At 44.8% G+C, this 23,172-nt stretch overlaps 1 protein-coding gene across 5 annotated transcripts in view; it reads left to right on the top strand.

Moving 5' to 3' along the window:
- KLHL3 (kelch like family member 3) overlaps positions 1-23,172 on the top strand; it is a 117,939-nt gene that overhangs the window by 83,218 nt on the left and 11,549 nt on the right. For all 5 annotated transcript variants that reach the window (XM_028528422.1, XM_028528424.2, XM_028528423.2 and 2 more), the window contains 6 exons: positions 376-525; positions 12,737-12,854; positions 13,264-13,461; positions 15,009-15,110; positions 18,344-18,472; positions 22,695-22,835. In XM_028528422.1, coding sequence (XP_028384223.1) covers positions 376-525; positions 12,737-12,854; positions 13,264-13,461; positions 15,009-15,110; positions 18,344-18,472; positions 22,695-22,835 — 838 coding nt within the window. The remainder of the gene's footprint in view (positions 1-375; positions 526-12,736; positions 12,855-13,263; positions 13,462-15,008; positions 15,111-18,343; positions 18,473-22,694; positions 22,836-23,172) is intronic.

The raw sequence follows: 23,172 nt of genomic DNA, 5'->3' as shown, positions 1-23,172 counted from the left end.
AGGACAACTATTTGTCTTTGTTTTACATAATCTTATTTAAGCTTCAGAATAAACAAGTGAGGTGAGGTTGTGGGCAACTTTAATGTGTCCATTTTACAGATGAGAAAACTGAGGACCAGAGGAGTTAAGTGGTAGAGCTGGGGTTTGTATCCCTGCCTGTTTGATGTCTGAGTTTCATCACATACACCTCAGTGCTCTTGAAATGCAGGAGGTGACCACCAAGTTGTAACTCTGTGGACCTTTCTCTTGAGGTCTGAAATGATGTGGTATGAGAATGAATGAGTGTGGGAGTGCAGAATGACTCAGTCTGGGGTGGCAGCATGGCAAATATGGCCAGGCTCTGCTCCTGGATCATCTGTGGGTTATTACTTCCAGACAGTTGAAGAAGAAGCTTTGATAAAGAATAACAATACCTGTAAGGACTTCCTCATCGAAGCCATGAAATATCATTTGCTCCCTCTGGATCAGAGGCTCTTGATTAAGAACCCAAGGACCAAGCCCAGGACTCCTGTCAGTCTACCCAAGGTAAGTCCCAGCCTGGTCACTGCCAAGAGTCAGGACTATGTGCAGGGAAAGTGGCTTTCGCTCCTGCCTCCACGTCTCTCCTCACCCGTGGCTGCCCTGCATCTTGATTGTGTCATGACCTAAGAGCTGGAGTCTGCTGGTTGCTCTTGAATCTGCTGGCACCTCTCTCTCCTGGGTTCTTCCTTTTTTAAGAGTTTCAAGGTAATTTCCAGTGTCACCACGGAGGAATGAGAGCACCTTAAGAGTTCTTCCCTCTACCCTTCTCTTGTTCTACACCATGGTTTGAGCTGTATTGCTTTTGGAAGCAGCAAAATGGCTTTGTGGGTTTTGACTTAGTGATGGCATAATAGTTTTCTTTCTAGGCCATTCCTGAGTCAGAATGATTCTAGTCTGGTTCCTTCCCTCACCACAGAGCCATAAAGGACAATTAGGGCTGCCAGAGGAGTCTGACAGGTAGTGAGGCAGGCGGTGGAAATGGGGGGAGGGGAATGAGACCATATGAGGGTGAAGCCAGGGGAAGGGAAGGATGAGCTCAGGAGGGGGCTCCATGATGGACAGTCCTTGCAGGGTACTGGAAGCTCTGGCTCCCTGCAAGTCTCCTCCCCTCTCTGGTCCTCAGGGCCCTCGCCTGCTGAATGAAAGGTGCTGCACTAGATGATCTCTAACGTCCTTTCTGGCTTGGCATTTGAGTAGCCTCCCTAGGATCCTGACATACGGTAGTGTGTGGGAAGGTTCCAGCCGACCCAGGAGGAAGGATGGGAGGAGAGGAGTGAGTCACGTTGGCTCATTGACTGCACTGTAGGCAGCACCAGGGAATTATTTATCCCTCGCTTTGCCCTCCTCTTCTTTCTGGCTGGCTGCCGTGCTGCTCACCTGCTGCTTCCAGGAAGGGTTAGAGAAGCATGTTGTCCAGGACCAGATGTTTGGGTTCTTCAAGGTCTGCGGTTCCTCTCTCTGCTTTGTGAGCCTGAATCGGGAAGAATATAGTGACTGTAATGTGAATGAAAGTTACAAATGTCCTGGATAATAACACAAGCACTGGCATCTATTGAGTGCTTATTATGTGCTAAGCAGTGAGCTGAGGGTGTCTCTCTTATTTCATCTTCTCAACACCCCATAAGGTAAAGGCAGTTGTCCGAGTTCTACAAGGAGGAAAACTGAGGGACAGAGAAGTTAAATGATTTGGCCAAAGTCAACATAGCACAGCTCTCACCCTCCAAACCTGTTCTCTGAAACCATGCTGTCTTGCACCTTGCTTCACCTTGGCAAACCTGAGAGTGTTACCTACCTGTCTACCTCCTGTTGCCTAGTGCTGGTTACAAGGGGCAGCTGCAGGGCAAGGGCCTTGGTCTGACTGGCTGCTTGAGTTACTGCATTAAAATAAAATCTTTTGCTTTATTTTGTTGAAATATCACACTGAAACTTCTTCATATTTTTAAAATGAAGATAACTTAGTTTTCTTTAATTATAGGAATATGTGCTCACTGTAGTTATTAAAAGGATATTGCAATTTCTAAATAAATTTAAAAATCAACTGAGATCCCTCTACCCACTGACAATCACTGCGATCATTTTGGGGAGTTTTTTTTAGACATATCTCTGTGCACATATTCACAAATAGGTAAAAATGTATACTTTTAGATAGATGGAATCTTGTTACATAGATTAAAATCTTTTATTCTACTACTCTACCATATCCTGTAGACTGTTTTAAATGTTATTAGTATAGGTAAAATCAGTATTAAATTGTAATAGGTACATGGCATTTAATTATATTTATGTATCATTATTTATTTAACTGTCCTTTATTGATGGGCTTGGAGTTACTTTCATTTTTTAATATTATAAACATTTTTGTGTCAAACATCTTTTAAAAGCTGGCATGTTTTAGTTTGCATTTCTTTAGTTGTGAGATTAATCTTGATTTCATATGAGTATTGGTATTTCTGTTTCTTTTTTTTTTCTTTTTTAAAAAATTCTCTGTTCATGTCCTTTGCCCATTTTCCTATTGGACTGTGTATTTTTTTTATCAAGGGATTTTAAGGGCTCTTTTTATGTTAAAGAGATTAACCTTTGTATGTATTTAAAATATTTTTTTCTTAGTTTGCAGTTTGCCTCTAAATTTATTTATAACCTTTTTTGAATCCTCTGAAACAGTTTTAGGTAGTCAAATTGATCTAATTTTTGCTTTATAGCTTAGGTTTCACATCATGCTTAGAAATAATTTCCCCACTCTGAGATTTAAAAAACATATTCCTATGTTTTCTTCTGGTACTTTTAGATTTCTGTTTTACATTTGACTCTTTAATGCATTTAGAATTTATCTTGGTTTAGGGAGTGAGGATGGGAATACAGCTTTCTTTGTGTTGCAAATAAATGAGCATGTTGCCCCCAAGTTATTTTATTAAATGAACTCCTTCTCTCTGTCTGTTTGAAGACCACCTTCATTATGATCTAAATTTCCACAAGCTTTGTGTCTTGAGATTATTGATTCTAGGGCACACTATTGTTTTATGTGGAGGAGGCTTTTTCCATCTCGGGTTTTCATCGGGCCTTACTGCCTGTCTTCGTGACTTTTTTCTTTGGAAACTGAGGATCTATGTTGTCAGGGTAATGACACCTTTTCCTGGGGATTGTATTCTGGAGCTAAGGAAATGGTGCAGAGCCGGCCCAGTTTCTTTTTACGGATACCATGCCCAGTGACCTTTCCCTCTCTAGACTCCCCATCTAGCTTTTGTCACAAAACTCACAAAACTCGTGAAAAGGCAGATTTAAAAATTAAAGCCTGGGCCTGGACTAAGAATGCTTAGACCATCACCTCTCTTCCCCTCACACCCCGCTGAGAGAGAGTCTGTAGTTGAGAAGTCTGCCCCTTGTTTCAGGAGGCAGGTCGCCTGTACTCCTTAGGAACCATTTGTTTTCAGAATGAGAACGTTTAGATTCCTGGGCACATATAGCCTTCTGCGGGCGGGCACTAGTACCAGGACATCCTCTGAATTTTCCCAAGGAATTAAAAAAAAAGGCATTTGCTGTTCTTCGCCTCATTGTTCCCCTGACTTTAATCCTTGAGTGATTTAAGGTTAGACTGTCTAATCTGCTTCTCAAACATTCCTGTCACCCTTGTTTGGGCACTTAAATTAATGAGGGGGGTCCCCACGGTGTGTTGAAGAATGGGGTGTATGAGGGAAATTATTGCTTAGAGGATTATCAGATTTTACATTGTCATTAAATGATCATAATAGTAGATCAGTACTGCTCAAATCTAGGTTAAGTTACTTGCCCAGTTACATAGCCAGTAAAGCCAAGGTCTGTTCCACTCCACTGTGTTTGCTTTTTTCTTATACCAGACTGCCTTCTAGGGGCATGTTTTCAGGTTTTGGTGGCAGAGGAAAAGGATTTTGTTTTCTTTTTAATTTTCAAAATCTCCTTTAATTAAAACATAACGTCTCATTCATCTCATTAATAGATGATTTATAATAAATTTACTTCTTTTCAAAATTAAGGCTTTATGTTTTTTGAGCAGCTTTAGGTTCACAGCAAAATTGAATGAAAGGTACAGAGATTCCTTATGTCCCTGTCCCGTGGTACGTATATATCTTCCCCTTATTATCAGTATCCCAGATTATTTCCTCTTAAATTCAGATTTATGAGGTATAATAACTTTGTACATGGTAAAATTCATTCTTTTTAAGGATGAAATTTGACAAATTTTGATCAATGCATACAGTTATATAACCACTATTCTAATAAAAATATAGAATATGGCAATTACTCCAAAAAGTCCTTTTGTGCTGTTTGTAGTCAAGTCTCTTCTTCCACTCCCAGCCCATGGCAGCTGTTTTTGATTTCTGTTCGTGTACCTTTGTCTTTTCCAGAATGTTGTATAAAGGGACTCATGCCATACACAGCCTTTGGAGCTCGCCTTCTTTCTCTTAGCATAATACCTTTGAGATTCATTCACGTTGCATGCATCAGGAGCTCATTCCTTTTTATTGCTAAGTAATATTCCACTATATGGAGTACTATAAATTATTTATCCATTCACCAGTTGGTGGACATTGGGGTGTTCAGTTTTTAGTTATTACAAATTAAGCTGCTTTGAACTCATACTTACAGATTCACTTATAGATCTTAGTGTGGACATATGTTTTAATTTCTCTTGGGAAAGTACCCAGGAATAGGATTGCTGGGTTGTATATTAAGTATATGTTTAACTTTATAAGATATCACTAAACTTTTTTTCAAGATGGCTATACTATTATGCATTGCCATCAGCAATGGACGAGAGTTCCAGTTACTTTACAGTCTCTTTACTACTTGTATTATCTATTTTTAAAAGTTTTGGCCATTCTAGTATGTATGTGGTGATATCACTGTGGTTTTAATCTGCATGTCCTTAATGACTAATGATGTTGAGCATCTTTTCACGTGTTTATTTGCCATTTGTATATCTTCTTTGGAAAAGTATCTGTTCAGATCTTTTCTCTATTTAAAAAATTGGGCTATTCTTATTGGATTGTGAGAATTCTTTATATGTTATAAATACAAGTCTTTTATCAGATATATATTTTGCAAATATGTGTTATCTTTTCATTTCCTTAGCAGTATCTTTGGGAGAGCAGAATTTTTTAATTTTATCAATTTCTTTTCTGTTATGAGTTATGTATTTTGTATTCTACCTAAAAAAAAATATTTGCCTAATCTAAGATCACAATGATTTTCTCCTATGCTTTCTTCTAGAGATTTTAAAGTTTTAGGTTTTACATCTAGGTCTATGATCCATTTTGAGACTTTAAAAAAAAACATGGTATGTGAGGTGGTCAAAGTTCATTTATTTTGCATTTGAATGTTCATTTTTTTCCCCACAGCTTTATTGGAAAGATTCTCCTTTCTTTATTGAATTATACTGGCACCATTGTAAATAATTGACTATATATGTGTTGGTCTATTTAATGTGCTCTATTCTGTTTCTTGTATTTATTTGTCTATCTTTACACTAATACCATGTTGCCTGGATTACTAACTTTATTGTAAGTCTTGAAATCAGGTAGTGTGAGTCCTCCAATTTTGTTCTTCATTGTTGTTTTGGCTGTTCTAAGTTATTTGCATGTCCATATAAGTTTTAGAATCAGCTTGCCTATTTTACAGAAAAGCTTCTGGGGACTTATATGTCAACTGGGGGGAGTTGATGTATTAGCAATACTGAATCTTCTGACTCATGAACATAGCATATATATTCACTTATTTCGGTCGTCTTTAATTTCTCTTAGCAATATTTTATAGTTTCAGTGTATGGGTCTTGCATGTCTTTTGTTAGATTTATCCCTAGGTATTTTATAGTTTTTGATGCTATTGTAAATGCTTTCTTTTAAAATTCCAATTTCTAATAGTTTATCACTAATATATAGAAAAAAATTGGTGTGAGCCTTATTTAATGGAGAAGGAGAGGTCAGGTTGATGATGGCTTCATTTGCTTCTGGAAAAGATAGGCAGGAGATTATTGAGGGCCCCCAGCTGACACTTCAGGGAGGTAGTTAGGGTTCTCTTCTGGAGCGTCAGCTCCTCCACTAAACTGGTCCCATGGTCTCAGGCATTATCCAACTGTGTCCTTGGAGAGTAAACAATAGTAAAAGTTTTCATGAATGGAGGAAAGAGATGTAGTTTTAAAGAAGAAATAACCTCTTGGAGATTTAGTACTGACCGTTGCTATTAACCCTAGTTGTTTTTCCATGCTTTCAGCTTCACACGTGTCACAGTAAGGATTTATGTCCTGCTTTATATCCTTTCTTGATCCCTAATGTCGATAGGCCCTAGACAATTTAGTTTAGCCCACAAGTCCAGTATTGAATGAATCCAATTGTCATTCCTTAGGTTGTCAAACACTTAGATTAAAAAAAAACCCAAAACACTGGCAATAAACTATAAACTATCATATATACATTAACTCATTAATTTACTGATCACTCATCCAACACACTTTCATTGAATCACTAATTGCCAGGCACTGGGTTAGGTGTTAGAGCCACAAGGACTAATGTGAGCTGGTCCCTTCCCCAAGGAGCTTCTTCTAGGCAGAAGGGAGGTAGATGTAAAGGGGCAGTTGCAGTGGGCTATGTTAGTGCCACTTGGAGGTATGGACACAACACTCTAGGAACACAGGGAGGGACAAGGGGCTAAGGAAAGCTTTCTACAGGAGCTGAGGCCTGAGCTGTCTCCAAGGTCAAATGCAAGTTGTCTATGGGAGTGAACGTCCAGAAACTGGCTTAGATGACTGCAGGAGAGAACAGGCTCATACCACCTGATGGCCCTAAGAGTAATTTGTACTGTGCCCTGTTGCTTCCCAGGGTCATTGTCTTCATCACTAAAGGCATTAATGATGATACAAGTAGGATCGTCTAAATGTGGCTTCCTTGTGTTTTCTACAAAACACTTTATTTACATTATCTTATCTTGATAACAGCTTTGGAAGTTCTACTGTTGGAGAAAAGTGAGAATCAGTGAGATTGAATGACTTGCCCGGCTAAGTGGCAGCAGGAGAGCTCGGATCCAAGTCTGACTGACTTAAAGCTTATGCTTTTGAGCACGACAAAATACTAATCCCCAGTGATGGTAATAGCAGATCTCACTTGCATGTGCCACTTAGCATGTGCCAAGCATTGGGCTAAGTGATTTACATTTATTATTTCACAGGAGTTTCAAACATGTAATTATCTCTATTTTACACATGAGGAAATTGGATCTTAGATTATGTCACCTACTCATTCTGTATTAGTTACTGGCTTCTGCATTACAGATTACCCTGACCAATAAATGTCTGTTATCTCAGTTTCTGCGGACAGGAGGCCTAGGGCAGTTTAGCTGGGCTGTCCAGAACAAGAGCCATTAAGTTGCAGCCAGCTGTTGATTAGGGCTGGAGTCGCATCAGGGCTTGTTTGGAGAGGGTCTGATCCTAAGCCCACTCTTGTGGTTGCTTGTAGGTCTTAGTGCCTGGTCCTGTGGCCAGTGAGGTGCTTGAGTGCCCTCATGCTTTGGCCACTGGCTTTCCCCCGCAGTAAGTGATTCTCCTGCAGGAAGAGGGTGAGAGCTCACCTAAGACAGCAGCTGTAGTCTTTTTGTAACCTACCCTCAAAGTGATGTCCCATCACTTCTGCTGTATTTTATGGTCTAGGTACAAGTCAGTAAGTCTAGTCCACACTCAAGGGGAGGGCCATTAAGTTACATGCCTTGAGTGCAGGAGTATTGAAGAATTTGTGATGCATCTTTAAAGTACAGCTAGTGAATAGCCAAGCTGAGGTTTAAGCCAGGAATGACAGACTACAGACCCTGTGTTTTTAAGTGTTCTATACTCCCTCCAAATTTCACAAAAGCATTTTGGCTGGGTACTATGTGGAAAGAAGCTTAATTCCTGCCCTCTGGGGACTTTCATTTTAAGAAGTCCCTCTGAGAAAGTAAGATAGAAATATATAAGTAACCAAATCAGTGGAGAAAGAGGAGGAGGTAGGAGACTATTGGGCTCATTGGAGGAGCACCCACAGGAATTCCAAGGACAGGCTAGGTGGGGCCTTCAAGAATTCAGTACAGATAGGCTTGCTGACAGCTGGCTTTGAGAAACATGGTGGCAGAGAGATTTGCACTGCTCTTGGCAATTCTCAGCAGTGAACCTGTTTGCCAGCCAAGCTCTCTCCCAGAAAGAAATAGGACTCTGCCTTGACATAGCTGCAGAGGCTAATAAGGGTGATTATTCTGAGGCGTATATGCCCAGCTCATACTGACACATTCTAACTGGAACAGCTAATAGCATCATCTGTGCTCCCACACATTCACCGCCCAGCACTTTCCCTGAGGCTGGGTTGCCATGGACAACCAGAGGCTGGCTCCCAGCTGCACAAAATACTCCTATGTTGCTTGTTCCACAGACTGCAGTAGAGAAATGAGGTTCCAGGAAGTTGCAAATGAATCCTTTGGAGATGTACTGAGCCTGGTACTTTTCGCTGTAATTTCAGTTCAGCTGACATCTCTATTCAACTCTTTAAAATGACACCAAGAAGCCATTTGTACTGAAAGTGGGTGGATTTCTCCTGAGCTGAGCTGTCCTGCTCTCAGTAGATGGTACTGGTAATAAGGCTGTTGGCAGGGTGGGTAGGATGACTTCTCACCTGGGCCAGGCCTCTGGGTTGGCACTGCTCCTCTTCCTTCTTAGCCCTTTAAATGGTCTCAGGCCACACCTGGAAAACACTGTGAGGTTTTGAAAAAGCCCCATCAGCACCCTTGGAATTAGTGGTGGTGCTCACTCTCCCATTCACAGATCGTGTGTTCTTTTCTACCATTGGGAGTCTGTTTTTTAGCAACTGCTTCAATAGTGATGGTAATAGTAATGATGCTGGTGTGGCTGTAATAACAGAAGCTAACATTTAGTGTGTGCTATTTACTAAGCACTGTACTAAGTCCTTTATAGCATTTAAGCCTCCTGACACCCATAGAAGAAACATTCTATTATCCTGATATTATGGGTGATGAAAGTGAGGCTCAGCAAGGGTAAGGGCCTTGCCTGTGGTCACACAGCTATTTAGTGATTGGGCTGATATTTGACTCCAGGTGTGCCTGACTCCAAAGCCCATTTTCCCACTCCTTGTCTCTTCTTTGGGTCTTGTTCTTGCATTGCTGGTTCTCTAACCCCATTGTGTCTGCACCTTGGCTGTCAGTCCTTGCCTGGAGCACCTGTTGCTCAGGAACCTGCTGGGACAAGTCTTCTGCCTCAACCTCGACATGCTCCTTCGGATGAACTTTTGGTGTTAGCCCTGCGGCCCCACGCACCAGGGTAAGAGAGAGTCTCATTTCCTGCCCTGGCCCGAGGGACCGACTGGCTGGGCCTGCCTTCTGCCCAGCTCACCGGTCATGGAAGAGAGTTTGGACACACTACTCTTGCCTGATGAAAAAAGTGTGCAGAGCCTAGCTTGTTACTCTCATCTTTGTGGAGAGTTGAATGACTCACGGGTTTAGGGTTAGGGTCTTGATCCACAGTGCGCCGGAAAGCTCCACTCTGCTTACCTACTGTTCCTTTCCCTGGCTATTCTCTGTGAACAAGAGCATTTTATATTTACTTAAAAACTACTGTGTTATGCTGGGAGTGAAATTTCCTTCCTAAGGAGTCAGGCAGTCTTTTCATGGTCTCACTCACTAATCTCCCTAAAGTAAATGGGCATTTGACTTTTCAGAATGAGCTTGTTTTTCTTGGGAGTTGTCCAATAATCATCCCCCCATGCACCTGTATTCTTTCAACCAGAACTATATTCACCAGAACTTCTGCAGCTTTCAACATGGTGTCAATTGAAACTTGGGGGTAGGACCCTGAGGACTCCTGCAAGACGCCCCAGTACATTGCAGTTCTTGAGCGTGATTAAAGCATGTTCAGTCTAGCATAATTGTTAGCCTGGAACTGGTTCTTTAGATTATTGTGATTCACACATGATTACTGGTAGTAACCTTGTTACCTTGGGTTACCTTGAAGGATAAATGTTAAAGTAGTGATCATTAAATACAGATTTGATTCAGTAATTTCTATTAAAGGCATTACCAATATCTAGTAAATTGGAATTTAGGGATGTTGAGGCAAGAAAAAATATGCCTATTGAACTTTTTTGGGGCCTGAGTTTTTCTGGAAATGTAAAATGAGGGCTTGCAAGAGATAGTGGTTCAGGTCTCTTCTTGCCCCGATACACTGTGGTCTTCGTAAGTAGCTAGAGGTTTATAATTTCAGAGATGTAATGCATGTGGACTCATTTTGGTCTGATTGGTTGCTAAGATCAGGTATCTGTGGAAACAGTTATTAATTAGTGTTCAAGACAGAAATTATTCTTTTTACTCTGCACAATTACATGATGATGAGTGTAGTGCTCTTTGTGTGATGGCTTCTTGCAAGGGTTGCCATAGAAATTGGATTTCTTATGCCTAGGAGAGAGACAGAAAGATAGTTCTCCCTCTGCCTTGAGCTGCCTCCACATTTCCAGGAACCGATGGTCCTATTTCACACAACCTCATAATTACTCTTCGCAGGTTGTTGCCCAGGTTTTGAAGATTAAAAGTCTTCTCTCACCAGTGGTCTTATGAGCTCAAAGGAAAATTTATTTTGAAAACCTTGTCCTGTATTATTTTTGTCTTTCTACTCATGTTTCACTTGAACATTGAAATTTTTGTATTTCTCTAATTCCGTTTCTATGTTACTATGAAAATTCTCAGAGATGAGTGTGGGATTTTCTTCAGTGCGAATGGACCTTCTGGTGCCCTGGTGGAAGATGGTTTCTAGGGATGGTGAGCTTTCCTGAAAGCTTTGCCTCTTTTATTTACAGAAGAAGTCTGGCAGCTTGCATAAAGAATAAGAAACATTTCTTTTGGTAATTGAGTCAAAAGATGGAATGAGCTCTCTCTTTCTCTTTGTATTTTGTCTTTGCTCAACATCCCCAGAGTTGTAATCTGGTGTCCAATATCTTAACCCAAGAAAGTACATTCTGGCCTGTGTATTTTTCCCATTTAATTGTGTATTTCTTTCATGTAACTCTTTGCATGTGCTATTTACTATTCATTCATTCTTTATTCAAAATAAATATTTGAGTCCTCACTTTTATCTAGTACCACAAGGCCTTAGGGCTATCTTGGTGACTGAGGCAGATAAATTTCCTGCCCTGGCAAGACTCACTGTCTAGGAGGGGAGACAAGGTCACCAGGTGGTTAAAGTACAATGCTGGTCGTTTTAATGGAAGAGGACTGGGCAGATGTGATCCCAGAGAAGGAACATGTAACTCAGATTTTGAGGTCAGAGAGTTGCTCTTGGAGAAAGTGACATGTCAACTGAGACCTGAAAGATAGGTAGGTGTTAGAGCAGAGGCATCAGAAAGGAGGAGGCATATTTTAAGGAGAGGAAACAGCCTGTGTGAGGGTGTTGGGTGCCTGAGGTCACTGCAGAAAGGAAAACTTAACACTGGTTTGATTCTCACTGAGGCCCAACATTTATATTTCAAAGGAAACTTTTGCAATACTTTGACTTCATTTTAGCTTTACTAATTCAAAACCAGGAGGACAATGCAAGTTCTAGGTATGTTTATGAAGCTGGGGCCTTATTGACCCTGGATGACTGGGCATTGTCTGAAGTTTGCCAAGGGGCTGTGTTCTTCCTTGAACTGTTCATGGATGCCTATGTAAGCAAAGAATTAGAGATGGGAAGCAGTGTAGAGTTCAGCTCCCCTCTGAAATAGGGCTGCCCTTGACACAGAGCAGTGGGCCCTCTGTGCTGAGGCATGGATGGAGAATGTGTAGTTCCAGAAGCAGCAGCAGCTCTAAGCCTGAACTATGTGTCCTGGGTTCCTTTGGATGTCCCAGAAGTCAGAAGTAAATTCTGAGTTGTTGAACATTGGTCTCCCACTTGGCCACATATGGCTGTGGACTAACTCTGATGACCAGAGATGACCAAAGGTGCAAGTGAGTGGGCCTGATTCTGGAATCTTGAGGTTTACATGCCTGATCTTGAGTAGTGGTTGTCTGCCTCCTCATATTATAGATAATGTTCACCTGAAGGATGTACTTGTGTGAGCTCACACTGATTTTGATGATCACTTCTCTTCCTAAAATACATTGTCGGGAAGTAAAGAGCACTACAGTGATTCATAGTGGCAAAATTGTTACTGGCACACCACCAGGAAATCCCTGTGGTTCATGGGCTAGAACAGTGGTTATTAAAGTATGAATAAGTACACCCTGTAGCCTATGCATTCAGAAATATTTTTGAAACAATTTTACCTTAAAAATGCTTTTAAATTCTATACTGTATTAAAAAAACCCTACAGATTTTGATACATATTTGGGAGTATTTTGTTTTGATATAAAATCTAGTCTCTCTGCCCCAAATCATTGAGGGCATTGAAATTGCAGAAGATGCCATGAGTGTCTGCACGTGTCCTAAACACAGCTCTGGGCAGTGGCATCTGGGAAGCATAGATCTTAATGGTTGTGTTTCTGTGAGAAGATGCTCATTAGGCATTTTGTGAATATTCATGCCTGTTGGTTATTAGAGGCAGCATCTCCGTGTATGTAGCTCTGTAAATTGGCATCTCAGGTCACCTGTGGACCTGGGCAATTAATATGCAGAAGTACCAGGCATTGGTCACCCATGAATCAGATGTTAGAGAGACCCCGCTAATGTCCACTTGTCTTTCTGGAGGTCATGATTGTGGTCGGTGGACAGGCGCCCAAGGCCATCCGCAGCGTGGAGTGCTACGACTTTGAGGAGGACCGATGGGACCAGATTGCTGAGCTTCCCTCCAGGAGATGCAGAGCAGGTGAGCAGCAGCATCTCCCAGCGTGCAGGCTGCCTTTCCCTGACTTGCCTCTCTCTGCTTGGTGGCAGAAGTCGTGCTCTGCTCCTTATTTCCCCAAACATCTGTGCATAATAGACTCTTCCTTTTCCCTCCCCACTTGCCCAGTTTCTAGCTGTACCTTCTGGGGTCGGGTCTTTTGTGCTTAGGGACGTCAAGCTAAAATTTGTTTGCTTGAATGAAACAAAATCAGAGAGGCAAATATGAAAAGAAATCCGATGAGTCCAATAATGACTTCCAAATATCTAAAGTTGGAGATCCTCTTCTGTGGTGAATTATTCATATCGCCTGCCTGGCTTCCCCTTTGTTATTCATCAACATGAGTTACCAGGTGCCAGAGACAACCTCATTGTCTTGGTTTTTTGTGCCTCAGGTGTGGTGTTCATGGCTGGCCACGTGTATGCTGTGGGTGGGTTTAACGGCTCACTGCGCGTGCGGACGGTGGATGTGTATGACGGCGTGAAGGACCAGTGGACGTCCATTGCCAGCATGCAGGAACGCCGGAGCACACTGGGTGCGGCTGTGCTCAATGACCTGCTCTACGCCGTGGGAGGCTTTGATGGCAGTACTGGTAGGTCCTGGACACAGTCCCCACCTGCCCCAGTCTGGGACACACCCTCCTTGCAACCCTGGTTTGCTCAGCCAGTTCTTGGGCCAACCTCCTGTCCATCCATAGCTACTTCCCCAAGAAGTTACCCATCCTTTCTTCTCTCCCAGCTTGGGTTCCAGAGCCAGGCCTTTCTACACAAAAAATGTAACTGCCCATGTGCTGTCATTTCTAGGGCTTTAGGAAGGACCCCAATTGTCAGGAGAGGGCGTTTTTGCCCTGCCAGTGGCTGGGAACCCATTTACTCAGAAGACGAGACTTAGAAAGTGAGCATGCTTAGTTGGAGAGCATCTCAGGACTGTAGTCTGAACCCTCTGTTGGACAGATGAGGGAGCTGAGATTCAGCCACAGGAAGAGACATAGCTCGGGACACACAGTTTTTGTCCATTGTCCTTTGTACTCCCCACCGAATCTTTGGAAGGCTGTGCCACTGTGGGAACATCCCTTTGCTCCTGTTTTTTTATCTAGCTTCAAAGTGAGAATCAGAAACTATTACTGGACATGGACTTGGAGAGATTATCTCATTTCTCTTCATGTCTCCAGGTGGCATTTCTGTAGACAATAACCCTGTGAAACTAATTATAAAATGATATCCTTTGGCCCCCCAGGGTTGTGAAAAAATATTTTTTACTTCTCTGAATTTTCATTTGTTTCTTTACAAGTGGGTGACTTTTACCAGCCTTCTCTGGGCCTCACTCATGTAACTCCAGGGTCTTTAGCCCTCTGGGGGCCGCCTCTAGTAATAGAACCTGGGAATAAAGAGAACGAAAGGGAAGTGGGACATTCTTTCTTTTTAGAATTATTTTAGGATTTTCTTTTGGCTGTAATTAGAAAAACTGACTAAACTGTGGTTTAAAAAATTAGAGATTTTGTTTTACTCATGAAACAAGAAGTCTAGAGGTTGGCAGTTGCTAACTTGGTCCAGTTGCTCAAAAATATTGGAGCCAAGTTCTTTGAGAGTTTCTTGGCTTTATCCTCATGGTCACAAGATGGCTGTTACAGTTCCAGCCAACATATTTGTGTTCTAGGTACAAAAAGCAGGAAGGGGTGACATCTGTATCATAAACGCAAAGGATATTTCAGAAATCCCCATCAGATTTCTGGGTAGGTCACACTGACTTGTTCACCCCAAGCTGCAAGGGAGTCCGGGAAGGCAAGTTTTCAGCTTTTTAGCTTGTAAGGTAGATGAAGACAGAGGAAAGAGTGTAGGAAAAGGTGCTTAGTGAGGCAACCCGAGGTATTTATTCTGTCCTGTAGATGTAACCATTTATGCCTGCAGGGCAGTTCAGTTTTAACCCTGTCCTCTCACAACCCACCCTCTGAGTTAGGCCTTAGTGGTCCCCTCTGGGAGATGCAGTGCAGATGAGTTTCAGGCAGTGAGGTAGAGGCGGTGCTGAGCCACACACCCAGGTTTCTAGCCCCCAGGTCTGCACTCTTCCCATCCACACTGGTTCTCAGCACAGCAGTGAGGCCTGTTGCCACAGAAATCTCACGAGTCTCTTGCTTCCCAGGCCTAGCATCGGTGGAAGCCTACAGCTACAAGACCAATGAGTGGTTCTTCGTGGCTCCAATGAACACGCGGCGGAGCAGCGTGGGTGTGGGCGTCGTGGAGGGTAAGGAGCAGCAGTGGGCCTCGACCCCAGCCCCGGGCCTTCTCCTGGTCGTCTGGCCCTATTCCTTTCATTACTGCTCGGAGTCAGCTGCTAGTGAGCCAATTTCACAGATGAGGAAAGTTGAGACTCAGAGAGGTGAAGCTGCTGGCCCGAGGTAAACAAGCGAGTGAACTAGGTAGGAGGAGCCTAGAAGGGACGTGCCACTTGTCATTTGGCCGATTGTTAATAGCTCTATTAGGGGTTGGGAAGTGGAGAAGAGTGGGGAACTCAGAGTCAGTACGTGACCCGGGAATACAATGGAGAGGGGGTGAGAGTTCAGTGTTTAACAAACTTTGTCCTCATGTTCGTATGTTGAACATTAACAGAGCCTGACTGAGGTGGGCACCTCTTCCCAGGTCTGGTTAGTCCTTGCAGGGTGGTTGCTGGTGGAGCCCAGCTGTAGGCAGGAAAGGTGTGAGGGGCAATACAGGAGGGGGCAGAGGAGTCTGGGGCCTGCTTGGACAGTATGCCATGGTTTGTAAGTGGTGGTGCAGGTCCTCCCTCCTCCAGAGGTCTGGTTTCTCCAGACCCTTCTGAAGGAGGTGGGCAGGACTAGGATTTTCTCCATTCTCCAGAAGGGCAAACTGAGTCCCAGGGGGGTGAGTGGGGTGTACCTCTTGTTAGTAAACGGCACAGCCACTCCTTGAACCCAGGTCTGACTCCTCACCCAGTGCTCCTAACCCACTGTGCTACACTCCTGCAGACCGTTAGAACAGGCTGATTAGGGAGGAGTTTCACAAACATGTGTGAATTTAGTGTATTAAAGCATAGAGCACTCTTTGGACAAAAACATTATACTTTGCATAACAACACTGATTCATTAGCCTGTCCTGAAGTGGGAATTTAGCTGGAATATCTGTGCATCAGACTTGTGCATTCTTGTCTCTCTCATGGGTGCACACAAGAACACACGCCAGTGCTTTGGGGAGAGGGTAATGTGCAGTGAATTAGACATCAGTAGAAAGATTCTCTTTTCTCAGTGCATTTCTCAGTCTGTACTAGTATTCCGTAGTTTAAATTTCCATGTTATTCTAACACCCTGAACAAGCCATCCTGGCAAGTGCAAGGATTTTGTCCTCCTGTGAAGATAAATTATTTCTTTCAGTGTCATCCTCCTGGTGGGACAGAATTGATTTGCCTGTCAAATGTGAGTGCTTTGACTAGCCACTCTCCCATTTCTCCCTGTTCCTTAGCCAGGAATATTGAATGGTAGAGTAGCATATCCTGTTAGTAGACTCAAGGAGAAACCTTGAGTGGGCATTTTTTCTGAGTTGGAATGGTTGATGGGGGTTAGAGGAGGTACCTTCATCACAGTAGTTTGAAATGCTCCCCTGACAAAGGTCTCTGTGAGCATGCGCCCTTACGTGGAAGAGGCGCTGCCCTGGAGCCTGCCCTGCTGATGTGGACGACAGACAGGAAGTTGTTTCTTTTGTCCACCCTGAGTTTGGATCTCTTGGCTGTGAGTCCTCCTGGGGCAGCAGAGAGTCTAAGAATGGTAAAGGGAGGATCTGAAGTGGACTCTGCTTCACTGTGGCCTTGTAGATACAGCTCTCCACATTGTCCCCGCAAGCCTCTCCTTCCTCCTGTCATCTCCTAATCATGGCTGTGCAGTCAGAATGACACTAGAACAAGAAAGAGTGGAAATCAGGAGCATTGCTACTGGCTTCCCAGAAGAATCCCTACTTAGGAAAAGGGACAGTGAAGCTTGGAGGCTAGGCAGAGGCTCCCGGTGGAGTGGAGATCGCATGTTATGGAGAGTAAGGTTTCTTAGCTACTGGGATTGCCCTCTGGAGCACCTTGTCTCCTGCACACCCCAGCCTTTCTTCTCTCTGAGAGGCCTGGGCTTCAACGAGTGGTGGGCAGCTGGTGAGCAGGTTGTTGCATCTGAGCCAGCACATTGTGAGAGTGGGCTGCACTCCAGAGGAGCTGCAGAGTCCGAATTTTTCTCTGTCCTAGGTGAGGGCAGAGCTGGGGGGGTGTTTCTTTTTTCTAGAAGGGCCAGTGGAGGGAACTTGGGCAGAAAACAAGACCAGGCTCAAGGATAAAAGAAGAAATAATTGTACATACTTTATTCCCTACAGGGCAGGTTGGTGGTAGAGTCATGATACGCCAATAGTCCTGATGCTCGAACATTGTTTTCAGCCTGAGAATCTTTTGCTAACATAAAATAATCTCAAATTTTCACGTACTAGTTGTACCCTTGGTATTTCTCTATTAAGAAAAAGCACATTGACAAAAAATACTTCAAGCAACCCTGTTAATTAGATTTGCATCTGGTGGTGTTTATTTAGTCTATAGCTAGTGTTTAAGACCTTTGTTATAACTCCATGGTCCTCACAGGCTTGAGGTCTACAGGTAAGGTAGGTTCCCCAACACACACCCACACAAGACCTTCCTACCACATTCCGAGACCACGCATTCAGCCCAAAATGTTTAAATAACTGTTCTGGGAGAACTCTAATAATAATAATATTAACAACAACAACAACAACAACAACAACAATAATAAATTTCCTTTCCCACCTCACCCCAAAAAGAAGAAACAATGCTCTTAGATAACAGCTTATGGTATTTTTATTTAAAAAATAGGCGATGGTGCTTCAGGGCTCTTGTGCGTGGCTCAGAGATCTCAGGGCGTCTGCAGAAACACCCTAGCCGTGTCAGCCCCCAGTGCGCCCAGAGGCCGCCATTCACATGCTCTGCCTGCAAGAGCGGTGGACAGAGTACAAACCATGGCTAAGACAGGGTTTGGATTCTCACCGAAGAATATTTCCCATGTTTGTTCTGCTTGCTATTGTGAGTGTTTAGCCTTCCTGCCCATAGGTGGGGCCCTCTACTTTTGTATCTCTTGTACCTTGTTCTGGAGAAGATCTAACAGTTCACTAGTAAGAATACACTGAGCTGCAGCAGTGCTGGGCCAATGCTTTGTGCTGAGTATTTGGTGCTTATTTAGAAAGAGACTCAGCGCTGCTTCAAGGAGCTCAGGACATAAGAGGAAGTAGATGCCTGAGATTTGAAGGATGCTTACCTGGTTGGGGAGTAAGTTGGTGATCCCCCTGGAGGGAGCGGGCCCTGAGGTCTGAGGGAGGTGGGGGTGCCCAGTGGGTTAGAGATGGCGTTTCTGTCACACTCTGGTTCCTCACACTCTGGTTCCACAACAGTCCCCAGCACCACCCTCATCTCCTTTGTTCCAGGAAAGCTATATGCTGTTGGGGGTTACGACGGGGCCTCCCGCCAGTGCCTCAGCACCGTGGAGCAGTACAACCCTGCGACCAATGAGTGGACATACGTGGCGGACATGAGCACCCGCCGCAGTGGCGCAGGTATGGGGGGAGCCTCAGGGCGCAGGCTCTGTCTGATCTGCTCACAGGTGGGTCTGGAGACAACAACTTAACCTCCTACCTTTTTAACCTCCCTCTTCTTTCCTTTCAGTGTGCGTGATCCCGCCAGCACCATGTAGCTTTGCATAGGCACTTACAAGTTGACTTTTCCCCGGGGGGTTACTTTGCTAGAAAGTGGCTGAGATAATACTTCCTTTGTCACCATCCCTTCCACTTCTGTGGGGATGTCTGCCTCTTCTGAAAGTGAAGGCTTGATGTGTGCCAGGCCCCATCCTAATAAGGACTTTGTGTGACTCGATTTATTTACCCTCACCACAGCCCTACCAGGTAGATACAGTATTAATTTCACTTAACACTAAAAAAGTAAGTCAGCCAGGGACGGAGTAAATTGCTCAAGGTTATATCCTTAGTAGCTGGCAAAGTCAGGATTCCCACTCAAGTCTGTCTCACCTCAAAGTTAGCTTTTTCAACCTCTAAATTATTAGAATTTCATTCTTAGAAAGTAGTAGTACAAGCACAGCTAGCTATCCCAGTCTTCAGTGGAGAAGCCAGAACTTGCTTGTCTGGTATCTCTGTCTTAGGGGCTGAAAGCCAAGCTATTAGTGCTTGTACTTGGGCATAATCTTGTATCACCCCACTCACTTTTCTCCACTTCAGCCCCCCCGCCAACGGGAAGAGCATGACTTCCCACTTTTACTTCCTGTGGGAAGACTAGGAGCTGTGTGGTCCTGTGGGATCATACGGGAAGTGGAGCAGCATTCCCTTCTTCCTGTTTTGTCTTCCCGCATCATCTTCGAGGCCCAGAGGAGAGGGTCTGTGAGGCCCTGGAGCTGGAGCTGGGCACTGGCTTCCTCTCCCAGTTCCCGTGGGGAGTGGTGACCGATGACCAACCGGGGCCTGGCGGGAAAGTGGTGTGACTTCTGGGAAGGGAAGCCGCAGTTGGGAGTTCTTCCCTGCATTGTTATTCCTTTCTCTTTTTTGTATTTTTGAAGATTGAGCTGTGATGTCATTTTATGGTACTAAAACATGACCACTTCCTCAGTATTCCTTAACAATTATGCTGTTTTAATATTTCCCAATATTAAAATATTATGTTCACCAGTTAGAAAAGAAGAGCTGCACGATCCCACTTACGAGGCACTGTGTTGGGAATGCAGCTGGAGGGAGCGTGTCTCCGCTGGTCCCCATGGGCTGGCGCTTCCTGAACACACAGCGAGTCGTGGCCGTTGGGGGGGCCTGGGCGGGTCTGCTCACACTTGTGCCGTGGGCAAGCCTCTTCCCCTTCCTGGCCTCTGGTTCCCGGGATGTGAAGTGAGTGGGTTGCAGTGGATGTTCCCTTGGGGCTGGTTTGACTCACCAGTCCCGTGGTTTTCGTCCTTCACAGAGCTCTTTCAGTACTTTTGGTTTATAGAGTCTTAGTAGAGTTTTCTTTGTACTTCTTAAAAACCCTCTGTGTGACTTGAGGTGTGAGAGCAGGTATTTAAAGCCCGAGAATGCAGGGACAGCTCTCCAGGAGTGGGGCAGCACACTCTGGAATGTAGGGCTGCTTCTAGAAACGTCTCAAGTGGAAAGTGTGGAAGCGCAGCCCCGTGTGGAGCCTGGGGCGCAGACCTGCCTTAGGAAGTTCAGGCTCATCTTGTGGGGTGGAGCGGCCTTTGGAGGCCACATTGCTCTGTCCCTGCCGGCTGTTGCTGAGTGGGGACCCCTTGAGCAGCTCTGCCTCTCACCTGGCTTAGAAGCCCTGGGTGGTTACGGCTCTGCTGTCTGTGCTCCAGGGAAGCACAGTAGCCTTGTTGGAGGCACTGGTCTCTCTCCCAGAGGTGGGCTCTTTCCTCAGGCTCCCAGTTAGCCTTTCATTGGTGCTTCACATTCATAAGATTTGGGGAAGCCTCACCCTGGGCTGCAGAACCCATATACTCCTGCTGGAGGATGGTCTTTGGTGGCTGAGGACCCAAGGACCCTGATCTCTGGTTGCCTGAAGCCCATTGTGGTGCCAGGAGCCCCGTGGCTGCAAGTCCAGGAGGCCTCTGTGTGAATGTTTGTGGAAGAGGCTGCAAAAAGGCAGCGGTGCCCCTGAGCGCCTGGGAGGCTGCCTGCTTCCTCAGCAGGGATGGGCAACTGCCAACAGAGGCCATTTCCTGGTCCCAGTGTATGCCAGCTCCTGGAGGGAGGAGGAGGGGAAGGCAAGGTAGCTCCAGATCACTGAATTGTATTACCCTGCGCCCAGTGGATAGCCATTGTTGGTATAACACCACCATCTGCTGTTGGTTTTGGGCAACTGCAAGGAACCGCTAGCGAACCAGCACAGTTGCCGAATGAGATTTTATGTATTTTGTCATTCAAATAGTATTTTTTGAGAACCTACCATCTACCTTCAGGCACAGGAAAACACATGTGATAAGACACATAATGGTCCTTGTCCATATGAAGTTTATATTCTAGAAACCAAGTCCTTGGGCCTAAAACCTGGCTACACACCCTAATTACCTGAGGCACTTTCTCTGACTCACAACCAGTGTCTCTGGGAGTGAAGCCCTGCAATCCAGGCTTTCGAAAAGCTCCCACCTTATTGAGATGCAGCCTCTCCATGGGCAGTGTGTGGTGCAGTGGGACTGCTGATCTGGCCTTGCCCTCACTTTACAATGGGGAAACTGAGGCCCTCGAAAGGGGAGTTAGAGTCCCCAACCAGAACCCACGTGTCCCAGCCACCAGGTCAGTTGGTCTTTCTAGGGTACTGTGCCACCTTCCACCTGTCTGTCTCTTTAAAAAAATCCTCTCCCAAGGACATGCTTATTGATTTTAAAAAGAAGAGAAGGGAGGAGGGGGGGGAGAGAAACATCAACGTGAAAGACTCGAACCAGTAACCCAGGTATATGCCCTGACCAGGAATCACACCTGTGGCCTCTAGGTTTATGGGACAGTGTTCCAGCCAAGCCACACTGGCCGGGGCCTGGCTTTTACTTTCTTGACTCATGTTAAAGGATGCAATTCCAGCACTCAGCAGAGGTCTGTCAACACTGACTGGTGGAATGCCCCTCTGCCATCTCAGAGGGGAGCAAGGGCTGGTGGGGAGGGAGAGGACAGCTTCTGCTCTGAGGCGGCAGGAGGGTCTCACTGTAGTCACCTCCATCCACCTGCTGTGTGGCTAGTTTCCATCTTTAACTCTTTCTGTGCAACTGATGCTGGACTGAGTAGTAGAAGCACCACAACAGTGAAGGAAGCAGGCAACGTAGAAAGGCAAAGGGAGAAGAAATACAATTTTGCCACTCAGAAATAACTGCTTTTATTGTTGTGGTGAAGTTCTTTCCATCCTTTTTTCTTTGTATATGAAGCCTCCATTTATTTACACACACTCTATGTATGAGGAGGGACCCCAAAACCCTGGAATTTATTTATAAACAATTGTGTATTCTTACCTGTTTAAACTTCAGTCACCTTCAAAGTACTCTCCATTTGATGCAGCACACCTATCAAGACATTTTTTCCACCACTCAAAACAGTTTCTGAACTCGTCAATTTTGATGCCTTTTAGTGCTTCTGCCATTTTTTTTTTGTTTCACCTCTTCCACACTGGGAAAACGTTTCCCTTTGAGGACTTTTTCTACCCAGGAAAACAAAAAAGAAAAGTTGCTTGGGGCGAGATTGGGCGAATGGGGCACGGGGGTCATGCTGTTTTTGGTTAAAATGGCTGAGCACTCTGCACTTGGTGCGGGCAGGTGCAGTCATACATCTCCCATCATGAAATGGGCAAATGCATTGAAAGAGTCTTCAAAAAAAATTCACTGAAGCTGAGCACAACCTCTCACAAGAACACCAGCTGGTACACTGATACAGATGGGCCCTAGAACACTAACCTCGCAGGGGAAGCCTGTGCTACAAGGGGCCCACCCTCCAGAAGATAATTCTGTTTTTTGGGCGGGTCCCTCCTCGTATATGTACATACATAAAATGTATTTTTTGTTTCTCTAAGTAGAAATGGGGCCATATACACTTTTTATTTTGATGTTTACAGGTTCACAGTCACATAAGGTGGCAGGGTATCATTGTATTTATTTTCCAGATGAGGACACTGAGGTTCAAGAGAACAAAACAGCACTCCCCACGTCACCCTGCTGGTGATGGTTGTCCAGGACTGGACGCCGGGCCTCCTGGTTTCTGGTCACTGGAGTCAGCCTGAGGTGGGACACTGTGCTCTTCCTTTCAGGAGTTGGGGTCCTCAGCGGACAGCTGTACGCCACAGGTGGGCATGATGGGCCCTTGGTGAGGAAGAGTGTTGAGGTGTATGATCCTGGAACAAACAGCTGGAAGCAGGTGGCAGACATGAACATGTGCCGGCGCAATGCAGGTAATGTGACTGCCCTCTCCGTCTCCCCTGGGGGGTTGTGGGCCTCTTCTCCCTGCAAACCCTAGCTCTGAAAGAGACTCCCAGGGCCTGGGACTGAGCTCGTACCATGAACACAGAGTGTCCATTTGCTGATAGGCTCTGAGGTAAGGGAGGGAGAGCTTGGAACCCCAAAAGCTAGCCACAGCATTCCCCACTTAGGTGTAGAGGTTCCTTGACTCTCAGTGAAGGGTGCTGACTTTCACTGCGCAGAGTTGAACAGAGACACGGAAAAGCCCCCTGATTGCCATCCATGTCCCTGCCCCTGCCTGATGGCTTTGTGGGATGCAGGGCTACGGAA

Source organism: Phyllostomus discolor, chromosome 13 (assembly GCF_004126475.2).
Source record: "Phyllostomus discolor isolate MPI-MPIP mPhyDis1 chromosome 13, mPhyDis1.pri.v3, whole genome shotgun sequence".
NCBI lineage: Eukaryota > Metazoa > Chordata > Mammalia > Chiroptera > Phyllostomidae > Phyllostomus > Phyllostomus discolor.
Note: the sequence above shows the minus strand (reverse complement) of the source record. Positions and strands in the feature narration are given on the sequence as shown.